This window comes from Oncorhynchus gorbuscha, linkage group LG21 (assembly GCF_021184085.1).
Source record: "Oncorhynchus gorbuscha isolate QuinsamMale2020 ecotype Even-year linkage group LG21, OgorEven_v1.0, whole genome shotgun sequence".
Classification (NCBI taxonomy): Eukaryota; Metazoa; Chordata; class Actinopteri; order Salmoniformes; family Salmonidae; genus Oncorhynchus; species Oncorhynchus gorbuscha.
In genome coordinates this window covers 17810851-17835830 of record NC_060193.1, presented here as the reverse complement: position 1 = coordinate 17835830, position 24980 = coordinate 17810851, and the positions used below count along the sequence as shown (strand labels likewise).

The 24980-nt window shown below is 44.6% G+C and overlaps 1 protein-coding gene across 2 annotated transcripts in view; it reads left to right on the top strand.

Annotated features, from left to right (window-relative positions):
- Nucleotides 1–24980, top strand: part of LOC124007728 (sushi, von Willebrand factor type A, EGF and pentraxin domain-containing protein 1-like) — a 214113-nt gene that overhangs the window by 60463 nt on the left and 128670 nt on the right. For both annotated transcript variants that reach the window (XM_046318456.1, XM_046318455.1), the window contains exon 3: nucleotides 3695–3871. In XM_046318456.1, the coding sequence (XP_046174412.1) occupies nucleotides 3695–3871 (177 nt within the window). The remainder of the gene's footprint in view (nucleotides 1–3694; nucleotides 3872–24980) is intronic.

Genomic DNA, 24980 nt, shown 5'->3' with positions numbered 1-24980 from the left:
CTCTGGCTGCTTCATGCAACCTGGCAGCTTTGGCTGCTCCATGCAGACTGACAGCTCTGGCTGCTTCATACAGACTGACAGCTCTGGCTGCTCCATGCAGGCTGACAGCTCCTTGCAAACTGGCAGCTCATTGCAGACTGGCAGCTCCTTGCAGACTGGCAGCTCCTTGCAGACTGACAGCTCTGGCTGCTTCATGCAGACTGACAGCTCTGGCTGTTTCATGCAGACTGACAGCTCTGGCTGCTCCATGCAGACTGCCAGCTCTGACTGCTCCATGCAGGCTGACAGCTCTGGCTGCTCCATGCAGGCTGGCAGCACCTTGCAGACTGACAGCTCCTTGCAGACTGGCAGCTCCTTGCAGACTGGCAGCTCCTTGCAGACTGGCAGCTCTGGCTGCTCCATGCAGGCTGACAGCTCTGGCTGCTCCATGCAGGCTGACAGCTCTGGCTGCGCTGAACAGACAGGAGACTCCAGCAGCGCTGTAGAGGAAGAAGGCTCTGGCTGCGCTGAACAGACGGGAGACTCCGGTAGCGCAGGAGAGGAGAAAGGCTCCGACAGCGCTGGAGAGGCAAGGCGCACTGTAGGCCTGATGCGTGGTGCTGGTACTGGTGGTACTGGACCGAGGACACGCACAGGAAGCCTGGTGCGGGGAGCTGCACCTCTCCTCTCCTGTGGCTCCTGCCTGTTAACACGCTGCTTGGTCCGTTTGTGGTGGGTGATTCTGTAACGGTTTTCTAGGTGTGGTGAAGGAGAGTCGGACCAACGCAGCGTGTAGATTACGATTCATGTTTAATGAAAAAAACACTCGTAAACCCGAATCAATACAAAAAACAATAAACGTAACGAAAACCGAAACAGCCTAAACTGGTGCAAACTAACAGTAGATAGTTACAAGGACACTAAGGACAATCACCCACAAAACAACCAAAGAATATGGCTGCCTAAATATGGTTCCCGATCAGAGACAACGAGAATCACCTGACTCTGAAAACCGCCTCAGGCAGCAATAGACTACGTCAGCGGCCCACAAAACCCCAAGACAAAAAATACACCACAATAACCCATGTCACACCCTGGCCTGACCAAATCTATAAAGAAAACACAAAATATTATGACCAAGGCGTGACAGTCTTTCCAAATCATGTCCAATCAATTGAATTTACAACAGGTGGACTCCAATCAAGTTGTAGAAACATCTCAAGAATGATCAATGGAAACAGGATGCACCTGCACCTCAATTTCCATTCCAAAATTAAATCTAGAATCCTATTTCGCAACAAAGCATCCTTCACTCATGCTGACCAACATACCCTCGTAAAACTGACTATCCTGCCGATCCTTGACTTCGGCGATGTCATCTACAATATAGCCTCCAACACTCTACTCATCAAATTGGATGGAGTCTATCACAGTACCATCTGTTTTGTCACCAAAGCCCCATATACTACCCACCTCTGCGACTTGTATGCTCTCATTGGCTGGCCCTCCCTTCATATTTGTCGCCAAACCCACTGGCTCCAAGTCATCTATAAGTCTTTGCTAGGTAAAACCCCGCCTAATATCAGCTCACTGGTCACCATAGCAGCACCCACCCGTAGCACGCACTCCAGAAGGTATATTTCACTGGTCACCCCCAAAGCCAATTCCTCCTTTGGCCGCCTTTACTTCCAGTTCTCTTGCAAAAATCACAGAAGCTGGATATCTCCCTCAATAACTTTAAGCACCACCTGTCAGAGCAGCTCACAGATCACTGCACCTGTACATAGCCCATCTGTAAATACCTCATCCCCATATTGTTATTTATTTTTTTGCTCCTTTGCACCCCAGTATATGTACTTGCACATTCATCTTCTGCACATCTATCACTCCAGTGTTTAATTGCTAAATTGTAATTATTTCGCCACTATGGCCTATTTATTGCCTTACCTCCCTTATCTTATCTCATTTGCACACATTTTTCTCTATTGTGTTATTGACTGCACGTTTGTTTATTCCATGTGTAACTCTGTGTTGTTGTTTGTGTTGCACTGATTTGCTTTATCCTGGCCAGGTCGCAGTTGTAAATGAGAACTTGTTCTCAACTGGCCTCCCTGGTTAAATAAATGTGAAATAAGATACATAAATAAATACATTTCGAGTCTCATAGCAAAGGGTCTGAATACTTATGTAAATAAGGTATTTCTGTTTTTTACTTTTAATACATTTGGAAAAATCCCTAAAAACTTGTTTTTGCTTTGTCATTATGGGGTTTTGTTTTTATTTAATCAATTTTAGAATAAGGCTGTAACTTAACAAAATGTGAAAAAGTCAAGGGGTCTGAATACTTTCCGAATGCACTGTATATATATTTTTTAAAAATGAAGTCTGGTAAAATTCCATCCAAGTCCTGCAGACAGTTTGCTCTGTACATCTAGCCAACACATAACATCAGAGAGTCAAAAAGGAGGTGAAATACTTCGGTGCTGGAGTCATAATTTTTCAGACGTCAATTGCATCGGTCCATAAAACAACAACATGCAGCACCGAAGCCATCTATTCAGCGTCCCAAGTGGCACCCTATTCCGTATATATCCCTATGGGCCCTGGTCAAAAGTAGTGCACTATAAAGGGAATAGAGTACCATTGGGACACAGCCTATATTAGAACCTAGACGGTGGTAAATCTGTCCTGTTAGACAGAGAGAGTGATAAGGTTGTCAGACGGTTCATCCCAAATGGCACCCTATTCCCTTTATAGTAAACTGCTTTTGAACAGGGCCCATAGGACTATGTAGGGACTAGGGTGTAATTTGGGACGGATCCAGTGTGAGCCATGGCAGCCAGTTCATGTTATCAAGCCTGCCGTTTGTCTCTGTTTTACTGACTCTCCCTCTCCAAGTCTACTCCTCGCCGCTGCCAACCCCAACTCAAGCATCAGCCCCTCAGCCCCATAGCCCCAGTTTCAGCAATGGCTCCCACTCCAGCCATTGAGTCCATTGCACCAGGCAAGCTCAATCAAGTGTAGCTAACATTTTTGCAAGTGTACAAATGCTATTTGAACCCAGGTCTGCTTTCTCTTCCTCTGCCAACCCCTGGACCAAACACCATCCTCAGCCATGTGTGAAAAACATCTGGCCCACAATGCTCTTTGATTGGTTCCCGCTTCTCAGAAAGAACAAACAATCACTCAGCCAATCCTGCTCCCTTTGTCATTATTTATGTATGAGGCAGATAAGCGTGTCTAGCCCTAGCTTAACGTACGTGACATCTCCACCGGATTCATCAACACAGATGTGTTTATACAGTAGTAGGCCAATTTACGGTAATCTACTCTGTTATCAGGATTGGAGTAAACTACAGTTATCAGTAAAATTACTCAGGACTGTTTTTTCCCACCAGTATATTGACCTCTTCCAGTGGCCTTTGGTTTGATTCATTGGTTTGCTTATATCACAAAATCACTCTCCTCGCTATCTCCTCTCCTCTGCCTTCGTTCTCTCTCACCTCTCGCTTTCCCTCTCCTTTCTCATCACCCCTCGCTCCTCTTTTAGTGAGTTGACCCTCCACTCACTCCCTCTCTTCTCCACCTCTCATTTCTTTTCATCTCTCCTCTCTCCTTTTCTATGGCCAAGCAAGAAGTTTATGAAATGATGAAAATATTTACAAATATCCTCGGGTGACCTTTGACCCCTGTGTCGACCCTTGTCTCCCCTCAGACCTGCCAACAGGAAGTTACATCCAGGAGGACCTATCCCGCTGCTCGTCTCTGTGCGAGGCAGGTTCGGACTGCTGTGACATCATGGCCAGCTGCAAGTGTGGCACCCACACGGGCCAGTACGACTGCATCTGTGAGAAGGGCCACTACGGCAAGGGGCTGCAGCAAGAGTGCACAGGTAGGTCACAGATGTAGGGGAATGTGCCCAGTATGGACCATAGACATAGAGCAGTTTTATGTCTATGGTAAGGACAGCCATGTTGATTCCATTCTTGTTGCCTCGTGAATAAATATGTAAGCCTAAAATGACTTTAAAAATAACTTTTTGGAGTGTGGACCCTCTACAATGTGTCTAATGGTTTCATCTTGGTGTATGCACCAGTTCTGTGCACAGTGGTTTCAAGAACCGTTGTCAATAAGGACATCCCTGGGGTCTTTGGAGAGTGACTGAATGCGGTGATGGATGGTGAAGTGTGATTTCAGAGGGTTTCAGCCTGGGCTATCTGACAAGTTCACCACTGAAAACAGACCACTTAGCCCCATGATGCCTTTCAATCATATTCAATCAAATGTATTCTATACAGTGCCCTGTAAGCTCACTGTGAGTGAAGGACAAATGACCAAGTGTCATTGATTCACTAAGGAGGCTGTAAGGAGGATGATCAACAAATATCCCCAAGGTGTAGGAGCTGACCTTGGAGCCGTGTGTGTGTGTGTGTGTGTGTGTCGATCCTAGACCTATCAGTGTGTAGAGAGGCCTGGTGAGGGTCTGTGACAGACAGTGATGTGTGTTTGTGTGCATTAGGTCTCAGATGACCTACTCTCTCTCTCTCTCTCTCTCTCTCTCTCTCTCTCTCTCTCTCTCTCTCTCTCTCTCTCTCTCTCTCTCTTTCCCTCACTCTCGCTTTCTCACGCTCCCCCTGTTGTGCTGTTGCTGCCGACATTTTTTAAATACTGGCTCTGTAATGTGCTGAGGGCATCAGGGTCATCAACGGGAACGACTCCCAAATCACAATCAGATGTTGCGGAGACAAAAGACAGTCTGCTTATTAACTCCTGTTTAATGAATTGCAGAGAGCCAGAGAGCAGACAGAGTGTGTGTGTGTGTGTGTGTTTAAGCAGACAGAGTGTGTGTGTGTTTAAGCAGACAGTGTGTGTGTGTGTGTGTGTGTGTGTGTGTGTGTGTGTGTGTGTGTGTGTGTGTGTGTGTGTGTGTGTGTGTGTGTGTGTGTGTGTGTGTGTGTGTGTGTGTGTGTGTGTGTGTGTGTGTGTGTGTGTGTGTGTGTGTGTGTGTGTGTGTGTGTGTGTTTAAGAAGACAGATAGACAGACTCTGAGGAAGGAAGACGCTGTGTGACACACAGGAGGCTGCTGAGGGAGCGAACAGCTCATCATGTCTGGAACGTAGCAAACGAAATGGCGTCAAACACTTGGAAGCCATGTGTTTGATGTAGTTGATACCATTCCACTTATTCCGCTCCAGTCATCACCTTGAGCCCATCCTCCCCAATTAGGCTGCCTCCAAACCTCCTGTGGTGTGACGCTAGGCTAAACCGCAGGTTACTGCTTCCTGTGTGTCGCTCACCACCCTCAACAATCTCACCACCCTCAAAATGTCCAAGGCAGAACTTATATGTTCTATATACACTGCTCAAAAAAATAAAGGGAACACTTAAACATGCTGTTGTGCAAATGGAATAGACAACAGGTGGAAATTATAGTCAATTAGCAAGACACCCCCAATAAAGGAGTGGTTCTGCAGGTGATAACCACAGACCACTTCTCAGTTCCTATGCTTCCTGGCTGATGTTTTGGTCACATTTGAATGCTGGCGGCGCTTTCACTGTAGTGGTAGCATGAGACGGAGTCTACAACCCACACAAGTGGCTCAGGTGTAGTGCAGCTTATCCAGGATGGCACATCAATGCGAGCTGTGGCGAGAAGGTTTGCTGTGTCTGTCAGCGTAGTGTCCAGAGCATGGAGGCGCTACCAGGAGACAGGCCAGTACATCAGGAGACATGGAGGAGGCCGTAGGTGGGCCACAACCCAGCAGCATTACCGCTACCTCCACCTTTGTGCAAGGAGGAGCCGGAGGAGCACTGCCAGAGCCCTGCAAAATGACCTCCAGCAGGCCACAAATGTGCATGTGTCTGCTCAAACGGTCAGAAACAGACTCCATGGGGGTGGTATGAGGGTCCGACGTCCACAGGTGCGGGTTGTGCTTACAGCCCAACACCGTGCAGGACGTTTGGCATTTGCCAGAGAACACCAAGATTGGCAAATTCGCCACTGTGCTCTTCACAGATGAAAGCAGGTTCACACTGACCACATGTGACAGACGTGGATTGATAGCAGCATTCGCGTGAAACTGAAAGCCCGAACCACTGCCTTTAATCAGGACAAGGTGACCGGAAACATGACCGAATACAAACAGTGTAACTATTCCCTCCGCAAGGCAATCAAACAAGCTAAGCGTCAGTATGGAGACAAAGTAGAATCTCAATTCAACGGGTCAGACACAAGAGGTATGTGACAGGGTCTACTGTCAATCACGGATTACAAAAAGAAAACCAGCCCAGTCACGGACCAGGATGTCTTGCTCCCAGGCAGACTAAATAACTTTTTTTGCCCGCTTTGAGGACAATACAGTGCCACTGACATGGCCTAAAACATGCGGACTCTCCTTCACTGCAGCCGACGTGAGGAAAACATTTAAACGTGTCAACCCTCGCAAGGCTGCAGGCCCAGACGGCATCCCCAGCCACGCTGGCTGGTGTGTTTATGGACATATTCAATCAATCCCTATCCCAGTCTGTTGTTCCCACATGCTTCAAGAGGGCCACCATTGTTCCTGTTCCCAAGAAAGCGAAGGTAACTGTGCTAAACGACTACCGCCCCGTAGCACTCACTTCCGTCATCATGAAGTGCTTTGAGAGACAAGTCAAGGACCATATCACCTCCACCCTAGACCCACTCCAATTTGCTTACCACCCAAATAGGTCCACAGACGATGCAATCTCAACCACACTGCACACTGCCCTAACCCATCTGGACAAGAGGAATACCTATGTGAGAATGCTGTTCATCGACTACAGCTCGGAATTTAACACCATAGTGCCCTCCAAGCTCGTCATCAAGCTCGAGACCCTGGGTCTCGACCCCGCCCTGTGCAACTGGGTACTGGACTTCCTGACGGGCCGCCCCCAGGTGGTGAGGGTAGGCAACAACATTTCCACCCCGCTGATCCTCAACACTGGGGCCCCACAAGGGTGCATTCTGAGCCCTCTCCTGTACTCCCTGTCCACCCACGACTGCGTGGCCATGCACGCCTCCAACAGGGAGGAGGTGAGGGCCCTCGGAGTGTGGTGTCAGAAAAATAACCTCACACTCAACGTCAACAAAACTAAGGAGATGATTGTGGACTTCAGGAAACAGCAGAGGGAACACCCCCCTATCCACATCGATGGAACAGTAGTGGAGAGGGTAGTAAGTTTTAAGTTCCTACACATCACAGACAAACTGAATTGGTCCACCCACACAGACAGCATCGTGAATAAGGCACAGCAGCGCCTCTTCAACCTCAGGAGGCTGAAGAAATTCGGCTTGTCACCAAAAGCACTCACAAACTTCTACAGATGCACAATCGAGAGCAGGCTGTATCACCGCCTAGTACGGCAACTGCTCCGCCCACAACCGTAAGGCTCTCCAGAGGGTAGTGAGGTCTGCACAACGCATCACCGGGTGCAAACTACCTGCCCTCCAGGACACCTACACCACCCGATGTCACAGTAAGGCCATAAAGATCATCAAGGGCAACAACCACCCGAGCCACTGCCTGTTCACCCCGCTATCATCCAGAAAGTGAGGTCAGTACAGGTGCATCAAAGCTGGGACCGAGAGACTGAAAAACAGCTTCTATCTCAAGGCCATCAGACTGTTAAACAGCCACCACTAACATTGAGTGACTGCTGCCAACACACTGACTCAACTCCAGCCACTTTAATAATGGGAATTGATGGAAAATGATGTAAAATATATCACTAGCCACTTTAAACAATGCTACCTAATATAATGTTTACATACCCTACATTATTCATCTCATATGTATATGTATATACTGTACTCTATATCATCTACTGCATCTTTATGTAATACATTTACATTTACATTTAAGTCATTTAGCAGACGCTCTTATCCAGAGCGACTTACAAATTGGTGCATTCACCTTATGACATCCAGTGGAACAGTCACTTTACAATAGTGCATCTAAATCTTAAAGGGGGGGGGGAAGAGGGAATACTTATCCTATCCTAGGTATTCCTTAAAGAGGTGGGGTATCACTAGCCACTTTAACTATGCCACTTTGTTTACATACTCATCTCATATGTATATACTGCACTCAATACCATCTACTGTATCTTGCCTATGCCGCTCTGTACCATCACTCACTCATATATCTTTATGTACATATTCTTTATCCCTTTACACTTGTGTCTATAAGGTAGTAGTTTTGGAATTGTTAGCTAGATTACTTGTTGGTTATTACTGCATTGTCGGAACTAGAAGCACAAGCATTTCGCTACACTCGCATTAACATCTGCTAACCATGTGTATGTGACAAATACAATTTGATTTGATCTGATTTGAGACTTGCAGAACGCCGTGGAGAACGTTCTGCTGCCTGCAACATCCTCCAGCATGACCGGTTTGGCGGTGGGTCAGTCATGGTGTGGGGTGGCATTTCTTTGGGGGCTGCACAGCCCTCCATGTGCTTGCCAGAGGTAGCCTGACTGCCATTAGGTACCAAGATGAGATCCTCAGACCCCTTGTGAGACCATATGCTGGTGCGGTTGGGCCTGGGTTCCTCCTAATGCAAGACAATGCTAGACCTCATGTGGCTGGAGTGTGTCAGCAGTTCCTGCAATCCAATTGAGCACATCTGGGACATCATGTCTCGCTCCATCCACCAATGCCACGTTGCACCACAGACTGTCCAGGAGTTGGCGGATGCTTTAGTCCAGGTCTGCGAGGAGATCCCTCAGGAGACCATCCGCCACCTCATCAGGAGCATGCCCAGGCGTTGTAGGGAGGTCATACAGGCACGTGGAGGCCACACACACTACTGAGCCTAATTTTGACTTGTTTTAAGGACATTACATCAACGTTGGATCAGCCTGTAGTGTGGTTTTCCACTTTAATTTTGAGTGTGACTCCAAATCCAGACCTCCATGGGTTGATAAATTTGATTTGCATTGTGTGAATTTGTTGTCAGCACATTCAACTATGTAAAGAAAAAGGTATTTAATAAGAATATTTCATTCATTCAGATCTAGGATGTGTTATTTTAGTGTTCCCTTTATTTTTGTTGAGCAGTGTATATAAAGGTGTTATACAAACCTTTGTATTTTTATTTTTTTGGAAAGATAAAAACAACTTTCACCTACATCATGCATTTCTGCCCCATATACCGTCCATCGTTAGGCAGATCTCTTCCTCAGGATTTCATATTGACGTTGTGCTTCTGAAACACCGCCAGGCTTGACCTAGTGAAAGGTGTTGTGGTAGTCATGGGTAACCTTCTGCGCTGCTGTTAGCAGGGTTAGTGTTGTCTACACTTCAGACTCTGAACTACTAGAGATGGGAAGGAAGTGTTTAGAGGCCTGCTACTGTGGATGGAGGTGAATGTCTGCTTCTTCGGTAGCTTGAAGTACAGGACTGAGGAATATTTTGGTTTGGACAGGGAGGAGCTGACCTTGGGCGTGTGTGTGTGTGTGGACGTGTTTTACTATTCTTGCGGGGACCAGGAAAATAAAACATGTGTGGAATGTGATGAGATAGACAGAAGATAGAAGAAGCCTCTTTAAACAACATGTTACTTTGCGTCAATAGAGTCCCCATTCTTCTTGTCCACCCGCAAATTACTAATCTAGCCTGATCCCAGAACTGTTTGTGCTGTCATGACAATGACCCCAGCAGTTGGCAAGACACAAACATATCTGGGACCAGGCTACTAAGTCACATGACTGAAAGGGAAAACATGACACAGTGTACTCCTAGTCCATACCAATAACAGTTGTCAGGTCTAGCCTGAAGCCAGAGAATGGAGAGAATGTGAGAGATGCAGTCAGAGGGTAACAGTCAGGTCCTGAGTGCTCTGGAGCAGGTTTTCATCAAGGATCTCTCTGTACTTTGCTCCGTTCATCTTTCCCTCGATCCTGACTAGTCTCCCAGTCCCTGCCACTAAAAAAAGAGATGATTTTCCTTCTGGAAGCTTCTCCCGTCTCCACAGAGGAAGTCTAGAGCTCTGTAAGAGTGACCATCAGGCTCTTGATCAACTCCCTGACCAAGGCCCTTCTCCCCCGATTGCTCAGTTTGGCCAGGCGGGCTAGGAAGATTCTGGGTGGTTCCAAACTTAATCCATTTAAGAATGATGGGGTCCACTGTGTTCTTGCGGACCTTCAATGTTGCAGAAATGTTTTGCTACCCTTCCCCAGATCTGTGCCTCGACACAATTCCTTCAACCTCACAACTTTTTTATTTGTGTTGACATGCACTGTCAACAGTGGGACCTTATACAGACAGGTGTGTTTATTTTATATTTTATTTATTTCACCTTTATTTAACCAGGTAGGCTAGTTGAGAACAAGTTCTCTGCGACTGCGACCTGGCCAAGATAAAGCATAGCAGTGTGAACAGACAACACAGAGTTACACATGGAGTAAACAATTAACAATTAACAATGCCTTTCCAACTCATGTCCAATCAATTGAATTTAACACAGGTGGACTCCAATCAAGTTGAATATTTATGTAAATAATGTATTCTGTTTTTATTTTCATTAAATGTGCAAGAATTTCTAAAAACCTGATTTCGCTTTGTCATTATGGGATATTGTATGTAGTTTGCTAAAAAAAAGACTTTAAATCAATTTTATAATGAGACTAACGTAATAACATGTGGAACAATTCAAGAGGTCTGAATACTTTCTGACGGCACTGTATATGGACGTGGAAAAGGATAGGGAGGGTAGAGAGAAAATGTGAAATAGGGCAAATGGACAATGGGAAGGAGAGAGGGAGAGAGAGAGAGAGATGTAAGAGGTAGAATTTAAGAGTCATAGGTCTGTGCTTAGCTTGTCCGTGTTCCCTAAATAACTCTAGACCCTTTGATGTCAATGATGGTGTGTGTGTTTGTGTTTGTGTATGTGTGTGACGCGTGCCACCTGGAGTGAAGCCAGGACTCCGTACTCTCTCCATGGGGGGCCATTTATTTCCTCTAAGCTCACACTGTAAATATTTGCTCTCGAGGAGGAAGCCTCAAGGTGAACATAAATCCGATGGTCGAAATAAAAACTACAAAAAGGAGAAAAAGAAAATGAGTCTTGGATATACTGAAAAGGACAGGGAATTGCAGAGAAGAGGATGAATGTTGCAATCCTTCTTTGTTTCACTCCCCCTCTTCCTCCTCCTCATCCTCCTCTCCTATCCTCTAACCCCGTGTTAGGTCTCCTGTGTGTGGTACTAGTGCTTTTACACCTGCATTGTTTGCTGTTTGGGGTTTTAGGCTGGGTTTCTGTACAGCACTTTGAGATATCAGCTGATGTACGAAGGGCTATATAAATAAATTGATTTGATTTGATTTGATACTAGTAATAGACTGTAAATGCGATCGGGAAAAGCATTTGGTATGAAACCAGAGGATGAGAACCCCTAACACTCCATGAATTATCAGAGACTCTCCAGCTCTTCTCTCCTCACACCCTCACTCGTGAGTCGTGTATCAGCCAGCTCAAACAGACAGACAACAGCTACAGTGTTCAGTATCTCAGGGTGAAAGAGGAGGAGAACTTCAACTGACGTACTCCAGTCTCAGAGAAAGTCGGCGAGTTAGCTGCTTAGAAAGACAAAAGATCGGAGACAGAGCTGTGATCTGTAGAGTGAGAATAACTGGGAGAGAGTGAGCTTCAGTTCACTGATGTACAGATGTAGGATCTTAATTTGATCACTCTTTTGTTGTTGAGGTTAATGCACAGCAGGAAATGCAATCGTGTAGTGTATTTTAGTTTTTTTAAAGGCTCCTAAAGTTTGTCATTTCCACTTTGAAATGTCAGACTTGATTTGCCTTTACAAAAAGGGATCATCCCCTACAAAAATCTCCATTCATTAAAATCCACATAATAATTCACATTTGTTGTTGCTGCAGGATTATTGTCCTGCTACAGCAAATTTGCTTGGCAGGAAAATAAGTTTGTACATCTGTAGACGAGTCCTGAGCCAGACATACAGTGACGGAAATGCTAAACCTTTCCACCGTAAAAAGACAGGTTCTGACAAACATCAATAGCATTGACTTGTAAATGACCTGCTTTGCATTCATTTGAGCCAACCTAAACCAAATATTTCCTTCTTGAATAATACATTTGTCTTAGCTTAGCTTATCTGAACCCAGGTCATTTTTGATGTTAGCAGAATCAGACATGCCCCTTCTCTGTTTTGACTTCCAGGAAAAATCCACTCATAAACTACATTTGGAAGATTTTTTATTTTTTTACTGCACTGTTAATACAGTCCCAAAAGGTTTTGGTGAAGTCTTCACAATATTTGAGTTTTTTTCCTTTAAGTATATAGTCCCATATATGTCCTAGTACGACCCATTCAAACACAAACACTAACAACCTGGAGCAACATGATACAGACCATGCCTTAGGAAGCAATACGATACACGTGTTTACATTGTCAGACAACATGCAGCATATATACACACACAATTTCCCAGCTGTGTATGTATGTACACAGTGCATTCAGAAAGTATTCATACGCCTTGACTTATTCCACATTTTGTTGTGTTACAGCCTGAATACCCCCCCAAAAAAACTCTCTCACACATCGACACACAATACCCCATAATGACAAAATGAAAACATGTTTTTAGAAATGTTTGCAAATATATTGAAAATGACCCAGTCGATACATGTTAGAATCACCTTTGGCAGCGATTACAGCTGTGAGCCTTTCTGGGTAAGTCTCTAAGAGCTTTGCACACCTGGATTGTACAATGTTTGCACATAATTATTTAAAAAATTCTTCAAGCTCTGTCAAGTAGGTTATTGATCATAGATTTACATAGATTTTCAAGCCAATTTAAGTCAAAACTGTAACTAGGCCACTCAGGAACATTCAATGTCATCTTGGTAAGCAACTCCAGTGTATATTTGGCCTTGTATTTTAGGTTATTGTTCTGCCGAAAGGTACATTTGTCTCCCAGTGTCTGTAAGAAACCAGACTGAACCAGGTTTTTCTCTAGGATTTTGCCTGCGCTTAGCTCTATTCCATTTATTTGTATCCTAAAAAAAACTATAGTCCTTGACAATAACAAGCATACCCATAACATGATGCAGCCACCACCATATTGGAAATATGATATGAAATATGAAGTGAGGTACTGTGTTGGATTTGCCCCCAAACATCTTTGACACATTTTTTGCAGTTTTACTTTAGTGTCTTATTGCCAACAGGATGCCTGTTTTGGAATATTTTTTTATTCTGTACAGGCTTCCTTCTTTGCACTCTGTCACTTAGGTCCTTCTTTGCACTTTGTCATTACATTAGTATTGTATAGTATTTACAATGTTGTTGATCTATCCTCAGTTTTCTCCTATTACAGCCATTAAACTCTGTAACTGATTTAATGTCACCATTGGCCTCATGGGGAAATCCCTGAGCTGTTTCTTTCCTTTCCGGCAAACGAGTTTGGAAGGATGCCTGTATCTTTGTAGTGACTCCCTGTTTTGATGCACCATTCAAAGTGTAATGAATAACTTCACCATCCTCAAAGGGATATTCAATGTCTGTATTTTATTTTATTTACCCATCTACCAATAGGCTACCTTCTTTACGAGGCATTGGTTGCTTCTTTGTTTGAAATTCACTGCTCGACTGAGGGACCTTACAGATCATTGTATGTGTGGGGTACAGAGATGAGGTAGTCATTCCAAAAATCATGTTAAACACTGTTATTGCACACTGAGTGAGTCCATGCAACTTATTCAGGCTTGCCAGAACAAAGGAGTTGAATGCGTATTGACTCAAGACATTTCAGCTTTTCATTTTTAATTCACTTGTAAAATCTTCTAAAAACGTAATTCCACTTTGACATTATGGGGTCTTGTGTGTTGGCCAGTGACATTTAATCCATTTTAAATTCTGTCTGTAACACAACAACATGTGGAAAAGCCACGGAGTGTGAATACTTTCTGATGGCACTGTGTGTGTGTATGCATGTGTGTGTTTGTGTGTGTCTGCTAAGGTTATGTGAGCATATCCATGAATAATCTCTTCCTAAATACGAGCCGCCCCCCTTCCCAACAACGAATGGCAATGTGCCCACAGAAAAAAAACACACAGACTTTTAGTCCAAAATTAAAGCTGAGGAGTTGCACAACAAATGTTGGAGCGCCGGCCCAAAACACTTTTTTGGCAGTGGTGACCATCTCAGCAAATGCCTGAGAATCTCTGAGGATATGAAGAGGTCGTACGGTCAAGAGGGGGTCTCCTAATTTATAAAATTGATAGGCTGGAGGTTTTAAGGCTTAGATTTGTGGATTCTCCGTTGTTGTTGATCATTGAGGAGAATCCTCGGCTGTATCCCAATATTGCGCTACTTTCGGCCTGGGTGTCACTGTTGTATAAATGATTGGAGACAGGCGCAGGAATTCGTAATAGGGGGGTTTAATATTCCACCCAAAATATACAACATGCCATGAAAAGGCACGGGGACAAAGCCCAAAACAAACACTTATACAAAAACATAGGGATGTAACCCAAACAAAAGAGCGAGGTAAAACCTCTAATAAATACACGGGACGAGACCCGTAATAACAAGATCATAATAAACGCAGCACGAAAGCCAAAATCATAACGCACAGGTACTCACAGACGCACAGGTACTCACAAACGCACAGGTACTCACAGACGCACAGGTACTCACAGACGCACAGGTACTCACAGACGCACAGGTACTCACAGACGCACAGGTACTCACAAACGCACAGGTACTCACAGACGCACAGGTACTCACAGACGCACAGGTACTCACAAACGCACAGGTACTCACAGACGCACAGGTAGTCACAGACGCACAGGTACTCACAGATGCACAGGTACTCACAAACGCACAGGTACTCACAGACGCACAGGTACTCACAGACGCACAGGTACTTACAGACCAACGGACATGGGAACAACAACCGACCAAGACAATGGTGAACAGAGGGCACATATATACAATTACTAATCAGGGGAATGGGAATCTGGTGTGCGTAATGGGGTAATCCGTGACGCTGGGCCCATAGTGCTCTAATCAAACGTAGTGCACTAGGGAATAGGGTGCCATTTGGAACAAAGCCCTTGCTCCAGTGCCGTGGCTCTGTTGTAGTAGAGGGTGCCAGTGCTCAGTCAATGGACAGACGGACAGAAACAAGACCAGACTGGCCTGGCGCTATCAGAGAGACAGATGGACGGATGCACAGAGCACATTGGCTGAGTTATCTGAATGAGATCTGTGGAGAGAGAGACCGAATGTCAGTGTTAGAATAGAGATATGGAATATGGGATCATTGTTAGAATCGAATGAGTAGTACATCTGATTCACAGCCCTGTCCACTGAATATCACCTATCACCATCAGGACCACCAGCATGCACCTCTATAAAAGATATATAGACGTAGAAGGTTTAATTGATGCCTTTGAGAGAGGGGGACTGTGATGTAGTACAGGGACATTGTGAAAAGCCTGTAAAACAAACATAGCTGTTGTCGTAAAATTGCAGCCGTGAAACTGCCAAAGCCTCACTGCATCATTAACAGTCCTCCATCTATCCCTCATTCCTCCTTGTCTTCCCTTCTCTTCCCTTCTCTTCCACCCCATCCCACCACCCTCAACCATAAAAAGAGGAGTGAGTTTACAGGGTGGTAAAAGGAGCCATTACACTCACTAGAACGCCCCCCCCCGCCCCCCCTGTTGAATGTGCTCTAATTCCTCTTCCTGGGGGCCCAGGTACAATGGTAGGTCACGCACCAGGGAGGCGAAGACAGCACCAGGCATGCTACACAAACATGATGTCTATAAACATGCTAAACACACACACAACGTCTATTAGCATGCTACACACACAACATCTATAAACATGCTACACACACAATGTCTATTAACATGCTACACACGCAACATCAATAAACATGCTACACACACAACGTCTGTAAACATGCTAGACACACAACGACTATAATCATGCTACACACACCACGTCTATAAACATGCTACACACACGATGTCTATTAACATGCTACACACACAAACAGCATCTATAAACATGATACACACAATGTCTGTTAAACATGCTATACACACACGCAACATCTATAAACATGCTACACACAAGGTCTATTAACATGCTACACACACATCGTCTATAAACACGCTACACACCAACAACGTCTATTAACATGATACACACACAATGTCTATAAACATGCTACACACACGATGTCTATTAACATGATACACAAACACAGAAAGTCTATAAATATGCAACACACAACATCTATAAACATGCTACACACACGATGTCTATTAACATGCTACACACACACAGCGTCTATAAACATGCTACACACGCAATGTCTATAAACATGCTACACACACAATGTCTAGAACATGCTACACAGACAACTTCTATAAACATGATAAACATACACCGTCTATAAACATGCTACACACACAAGGTCTGTTAACATGCTACACACACACAATGTCTATAAACATGCTACACACGCATTGTCTATAAACATGCTACACACAGCGTCTATAAACATGCTACACACACATGGTCTATTAACATGCTACACACACACACAATGTCTATAAACATGCTGCACACATTGTCTATAAACATGCTACAAAAATATGATGTCTATAAACATGCTAAACACACACACAACGTCTAATAACATGCTACACACAACGTCTATTAGCATGCTACACACACAACATCTATAAACATGCTACACACACAATGTCTATTAACATGCTACACACGCAACATCAATAAACATCAATAAACATGCTACACACACAACGACTATAATCATGCTACACACACCATGTCTATAAACATGCTACACACACGATGTCTATTAACATGCTACACACACAAACAGCATCTATAAATATGCTACACACAACGTCTATAAACATGCTACACACACAATGTCTATTAACATGCTACACACAGCATCTATAAACATGCCACACACCAACAACGTCTATTAACATGCTACACACACAATGTCTATAAACATGCCACACACCAACAACGTCTATTAACATGATACACACAAAATGTCTATAAACATGCTACACACACAGCGTCTATAAACATGCTACACACACAAGGTCTATTAACATGCTACACACACACACACACACACAATGTCTATAAACATGCTACACACGCATTGTCTATAAACATGCTACACACAGCGTCTATAAACATGCTACACACACAAGGTCTATTAACATGCTACACACACACACAATGTCTATAAACATGCTACACACGCAATGTCTATAAACATGCTACACACACAATGTCTATTAACATAATACACACACAAACAGCGTCTATAAACATGCTACACACAATGTCTGTTAACATGCTATACACACACGCAACATCTATAAACATGCTACACACACAATGTCTATAAACATGCTACACACCAACAACATCAATTAACATGATACACACACAATGTCTATTAACATGCTACACACACAATGCCTATAAAAATGCTACACACACAATGTCTATTAGCATGCAACACACACAATGTCTATAAACATGCTACATACACAACGTCTATAAACATGCTACACACACAATGTCTATAAACATGCTACACACAATGTCTATAAACATGCTACACGTGCAATGTCTATAAAAATGCTACACCCACAATGTCTATATTAGCATGCTACACACACAACTTCTATAAACATGCTACACACACAATGTCTGCAAACATGTTACACACACAACATCTATTAACATGATACACACACAATGTCTATTAACATGCTACACACACAATGCCTATAAAAATGCTACACACACAATGTCTATTAGCATGCTGCACACGCATTGTCTATACATTTACATTACATTTACATTTAAGTCATTTAGCAGACGCTCTTATCCAGAGCGACTTACAAATTGGTGCATTCACCTTATGACATCCAGTGGAACAGTCACTTTACAATAGTGCATCTAAATCTTAAAGGGGGGGGGGATGAGAGGGATTACTTATCCTATCCTAGGTATTCCTTAAAGAGGTGGGGTTTCAGGTGTCTCCGGAAGGTGGTGATTGACTCCGCTGTCCTGGCGTCGTGAGGGAGTTTGTTCCACCATTGGGGGGCCAGAGCAGCGAACAGTTTTGACTGGGCTGAGCGGGAGCTGTACTTCCTCAGTGGTAGGGAGGCGAGCAGGCCAGAGGTGGATGAACGCAGTGCCCTTGTTTGGGTGTAGGGCCTGATCAGAGCCTGGAGGTACTGAGGTGCCGTTCCCCTCACAGCTCCGTAGGCAAGCACCATGGTCTTGTAGCAGATGCGAGCTTCAACTGGAAGCCAGTGGAGAGAACGGAGGAGCGGGGTGACGTGAGAGAACTTGGGAAGGTTGAACACCAGACGGGCTGCGGCGTTCTGGATGAGTTGAAGGGGTTTAATGGCACAGGCAGGGAGCCCAGCCAACAGCGAGTTGCAGTAATCCAGACGGGAGAAGACAAGTGCCTGGATTAGGACCTGCGCCGCTTCCTGTGTGAGGCAGGGTCGTACTCTGCGGATGTTGTAGAGCATGAACCTACAGGAACGGGCCACCGCCTTGATGTTGGTTGAGAACGACAGGGTGTTGTCCAGGATCACGCCAAGGTTCTTAGCGCTCTGGGAGGAGGACACAATGGAGTTGTCAACCGTGATGGCGAGATCATGGAACGGGCAGTCCTTCCCCGGGAGGAAGAGCAGCTCCGTCTTGCCGAGGTTCAGCTTGAGGTGGTGATCCGTCATCCACACTGATATGTCTGCCAGACATGCAGAGATGCGATTCGCCACCTGGTCATCAGAAGGGGGAAAGGAGAAGATTAATTGTGTGTCGTCTGCATAGCAATGATAGGAGAGACCATGTGAGGTTATGACAGAGCCAAGTGACTTGGTGTATAGCGAGAATAGGAGAGGGCCTAGAACAGAGCCCTGGGGGACACCAGTGGTGAGAGCGCGTGGTGAGGAGACAGATTCTCGCCACGCCACCTGGTAGGAGCGACCTGTCAGGTAGGACGCAATCCAAGCGTGGGCCGCGCCGGAGATGCCCAACTCGGAGAGGGTGGAGAGGAGGATCTGATGGTTCACAGTATCGAAGGCAGCCGATAGATCTATAAACATGCTACACAAATATGATGTCTATAAACATGCTAAACACACACACAACGTCTAATAACATGCTACACACACAACATCTATTAGCATGCTACACACACACAACATCTATAAACATGCTACACACACAATGTATATTAACATGCTACACACGCAACATCAATAAACATGCTACACACACAACGTCTGTAAACATGCTACACACACAACGACTATAATCATGCTACACACACCACATCTATAAACATGCTACACACACAAGGTCTATTAACATGCTACACACACAAGGTGTATTAACATGCTACACACACAAGGTGTATTAACATGCTACACACACACACAATGTCTATAAACATGCTGCACACGCATTGTCTTTAAACATGCTACACAAACATGATGTCTATAAACATGCTAAACACACAATGTCTATTAACATAATACACACACAAACAGCGTCTATAAACATGCTACACACAATGTCTGTTAACATGCTATACACACACGCAACATCTATAAACATGCTACACACACAATGTCTATAAACACGCTACACACCAACAACGTCTATTAACATGATACACACACAATGTCTATAAACATGCTACACACACAATGTCTATTAACATGATACACAAACACAGAAAGTCTATAAATATGCTACACACAACGTCTATAAACATGCTACACACACGATGTCTATTAACATGCTACACACACACAGTGTCTATAAACATGCTACACACACAAGGTCTATTAACATGCTACACACACAATGTCTATAAACATGCTACACACCAACAACGTCTATTAACATGATACACACAAAATGTCTATAAACATGCTACACACAGCGTCTATAAACATGCTACACACACAAGGTCTATTAACATGCTACACACACAATGTCTATAAACATGCTACACACACAAGGTGTATTAACATGCTACACACACAAGGTGTATTAACATGCTGCACACGCATTGTCTTTAAACATGCTACACAAACATGATGTCTATAAACATGCTAAACACACAATGTCTATTAACATAATACACACACAAACAGCGTCTATAAACATGCTACACACAATGTCTGTTAACATGCTATACACACACGCAACATCTATAAACATGCTACACACACAATGTCTATAAACATGCTACAAACCAACAACGTCAATTAACATGATACACACACAATGTCTATTAACATGCTACACACACAATGCCTATAAAAATGCTACACACACAATGTCTATTAGCATGCAACACACACAATGTCTATAAACATGCTACATACACAACGTCTATAAACATGCTACACACACAATGTCTATAAACATGCTACACGTGCAATTTCTATAAAAATGCTACACCCACAATGTCTATATTAGCATGCTACACACACAACTTCTATAAACATACTACACACACAATGTCTGCAAACATGTTACACACACAACATCTATTAACATGATACACACACAATGTCTATTAACATGCTACACACACAATGCCTATAAAAATGCTACACACACAATGTCTATTAGCATGCTGCACACGCATTGTCTATACATTTACATTACATTTACATTTAAGTCATTTAGCAGACGCTCTTATCCAGAGCGACTTACAAATTGGTGCATTCACCTTATGACATCCAGTGGAACAGTCACTTTACAATAGTGCATCTAAATCTTAAAGGGGGGTGAGAGGGATTACTTATCCTATCCTAGGTATTCCTTAAAGAGGTGGGGTTTCAGGTGTCTCCGGAAGGTGGTTATTGACTCCGCTGTCCTGGCGTCGTGAGGGAGTTTGTTCCACCATTGGGGGGCCAGAGCAACGAACAGTTTTGACTGGGCTGAGCGGGAGCTGTACTTCCTCAGTGGTAGGGAGGCGAGCAGGCCAGAGGTGGATGAACGCAGTGCCCTTGTTTGGGTGTAGGGCCTGATCAGAGCCTGGAGGTACTGAGGTGCCGTTCCCCTCACAGCTCCGTAGGCAAGCACCATGGTCTTGTAGCGGATGCGAGCTTCAACTGGAAGCCAGTGGAGAGAACGGAGGAGCGGGGTGACGTGAGAGAACTTGGGAAGGTTGAACACCAGACGGGCATCTGGATGAGTTGAAGGGGTTTAATGGCACAGGCAGGGAGCCCAGCCAACAGCGAGTTGCAGTAATCCAGACGGGAGATGACAAGTGCCTGGATTAGGACCTGCACACGCTTCCTGTGTGAGGCAGGGTCGTCTGCGGATGTTGTAGAGCATGAACCTACAGGAACGGGCCACCGCCTTGATGTTGGTTGAGAAACAGGGTGTTGTCCAGGATCACGCCAAGGTTCTTAGCGCTCTGGGAGGAGGACACAATGGAGTTGTCAACCGTGATGGCGAGATCATGGAACGGGCAGTCCTTCCCCGGGAGGAAGAGCACGAGGTTCAGCTTGAGGTGGTGATCCGTCATCCACACTGATATGTCTGCCAGACATGCAGAGATGCGATTCGCCACCTGGTCATCAGAAGGGAAAGGAGAAGATTAATTGTGTGTCGTCTGCATAGCAATGATAGGAGAGACCATGAGGTTATGACAGAGCCAAATGACTTGGTGTATAGCGAGAATAGGAGAGGGCCTAGAACAGAGCCCTGGGGACACCAGTGGTGAGGCGTGGTGAGGAGACAGATTCTCGCCACGCCACCTGGTAGGAGCGACCTGTCAGGTAGGACACAATCCAAGAGTGGGCCGCGCCGGAGATGCCCAACTCGGAGAGGGTGGAGAGGAGGATCTGATGGTTCACAGTATCGAAGGCAGCCGATAGATCTATAAACATGCTACACAAATATGATGTCTATAAACATGCTAAACACACACACAACGTCTAATAACATGCTACACACACAACATCTATTAGCATGCTACACACACACAACATCTATAAACATGCTACACACACAATGTATATTAACATGCTACACACACCACATCTATAAACATGCTACACACACAAGGTCTATTAACATGCTACACACACATCGTCTATAAACACGCTACACACCAACAACGTCTATTAACATGATACACACACAATGTCTATAAACATGCTACACACACAATGTCTATTAACATGATACACAAACACAGAAAGTCTATAAATATGCTACACACAACGTCTATAAACATGCTACACACACAATGTCTATAAACACGCTACACACCAACAACGTCTATTAACATGATACACACACAATGTCTATAAACATGCTACACACACAATGTCTATTAACATGATACACAAACACAGAAAGTCTATAAATATGCTACACACAACACTATAAACATGCTACACACGATGTCTATTAACATGCTACACACACACAGTGTCTATAAACATGCTACACACACAAGGTCTATTAACATGCTACACACACAATGTCTATAAACATGCTACACACCAACAACGTCTATTAACATGATACACACAAAATGTCTATAAACATGCTACACACAGCGTCTATAAACATGCTACACACACAAGGTCTATTAACATGCTACACACACAATGTCTATAAACATGCTACACACACAAGGTGTATTAACATGCTACACACACAAGGTGTATTAACATGCTGAACACGCATTGTCTTTAAACATGCTACACAAACATGATGTCTATAAACATGCTACACACACAATGTCTATAAACATGCTACAAACCAACAACGTCAATTAACATGATACACACACAATGTCTATTAACATGCTACACACACAATGCCTATAAAAATGCTACACACACAATGTCTATTAGCATGCAACACACACAATGTCTATAAACATGCTACATACACAACGTCTATAAACATGCTACACACACAATGTCTATAAACATGCTACACACAATGTCTATAAACATGCTACACGTGCAATTTCTATAAAAATGCTACACCCACAATGTCTATATTAGCATGCTACACACACAACTTCTATAAACATACTACACACACAATGTCTGCAAACATGTTACACACACAACATCTATTAACATGATACACACACAATGTCTATTAACATGCTACACACACAATGCCTATAAAAATGCTACACACACAATGTCTATTAGCATGCTGCACACGCATTGTCTATACATTTACATTACATTTACATTTAAGTCATTTAGCAGACGCTCTTATCCAGAGCGACTTACAAATTGGTGCATTCACCTTATGACATCCAGTGGAACAGTCACTTTACAATAGTGCATCTAAATCTTAAAGGGGGGGGTGAGAGGGATTACTTATCCTATCCTAGGTATTCCTTAAAGAGGTGGGGTTTCAGGTGTCTCCGGAAGGTGGTTATTGACTCCGCTGTCCTGGCGTCGTGAGGGAGTTTGTTCCACCATTGGGGGGCCAGAGCAACGAACAGTTTTGACTGGGCTGAGCGGGAGCTGTACTTCCTCAGTGGTAGGGAGGCGAGCAGGCCAGAGGTGGATGAACGCAGTGCCCTTGTTTGGGTGTAGGGCCTGATCAGAGCCTGGAGGTACTGAGGTGCCGTTCCCCTCACAGCTCCGTAGGCAAGCACCATGGTCTTGTAGCGGATGCGAGCTTCAACTGGAAGCCAGTGGAGAGAACGGAGGAGCGGGGTGACGTGAGAGAACTTGGGAAGGTTGAACACCAGACGGGCTGCGGCGTTCTGGATGAGTTGAAGGGGTTTAATGGCACAGGCAGGGAGCCCAGCCAACAGCGAGTTGCAGTAATCCAGACGGGAGATGACAAGTGCCTGGATTAGGACCTGCGCCGCTTCCTGTGTGAGGCAGGGTCGTACTCTGCGGATGTTGTAGAGCATGAACCTACAGGAACGGGCCACCGCCTTGATGTTGGTTGAGAACGACAGGGTGTTGTCCAGGATCACGCCAAGGTTCTTAGCGCTCTGGGAGGAGGACACAATGGAGTTGTCAACCGTGATGGCGAGATCATGGAACGGGCAGTCCTTCCCCGGGAGGAAGAGCAGCTCCGTCTTGCCGAGGTTCAGCTTGAGGTGGTGATCCGTCATCCACACTGATATGTCTGCCAGACATGCAGAGATGCGATTCGCCACCTGGTCATCAGAAGGGGGAAAGGAGAAGATTAATTGTGTGTCGTCTGCATAGCAATGATAGGAGAGACCATGTGAGGTTATGACAGAGCCAAGTGACTTGGTGTATAGCGAGAATAGGAGAGGGCCTAGAACAGAGCCCTGGGGGACACCAGTGGTGAGAGCGCGTGGTGAGGAGACAGATTCTCGCCACGCCACCTGGTAGGAGCGACCTGTCAGGTAGGACACAATCCAAGCGTGGGCCGCGCCGGAGATGCCCAACTCGGAGAGGGTGGAGAGGAGGATCTGATGGTTCACAGTATCGAAGGCAGCCGATAGATCTATAAACATGCTACACAAATATGATGTCTATAAACATGCTAAACACACACACAACGTCTAATAACATGCTACACACACAACATCTATTAGCATGCTACACACACACAACATCTATAAACATGCTACACACACAATGTATATTAACATGCTACACACACCACATCAATAAACATGCTACACACACAACACATCTATAACGTCTATAAACATGCTACACACACAAGGTCTATTAACATGCTACACACACATCGTCTATAAACACGCTACACACCAACAACGTCTATTAACATGATACACACACAATGTCTATAAACATGATACACAAACACAGAAAGTCTATAAATATGCTACACACAACGTCTATAAACATGCTACACACACGATGTCTATTAACATGCTACACACACA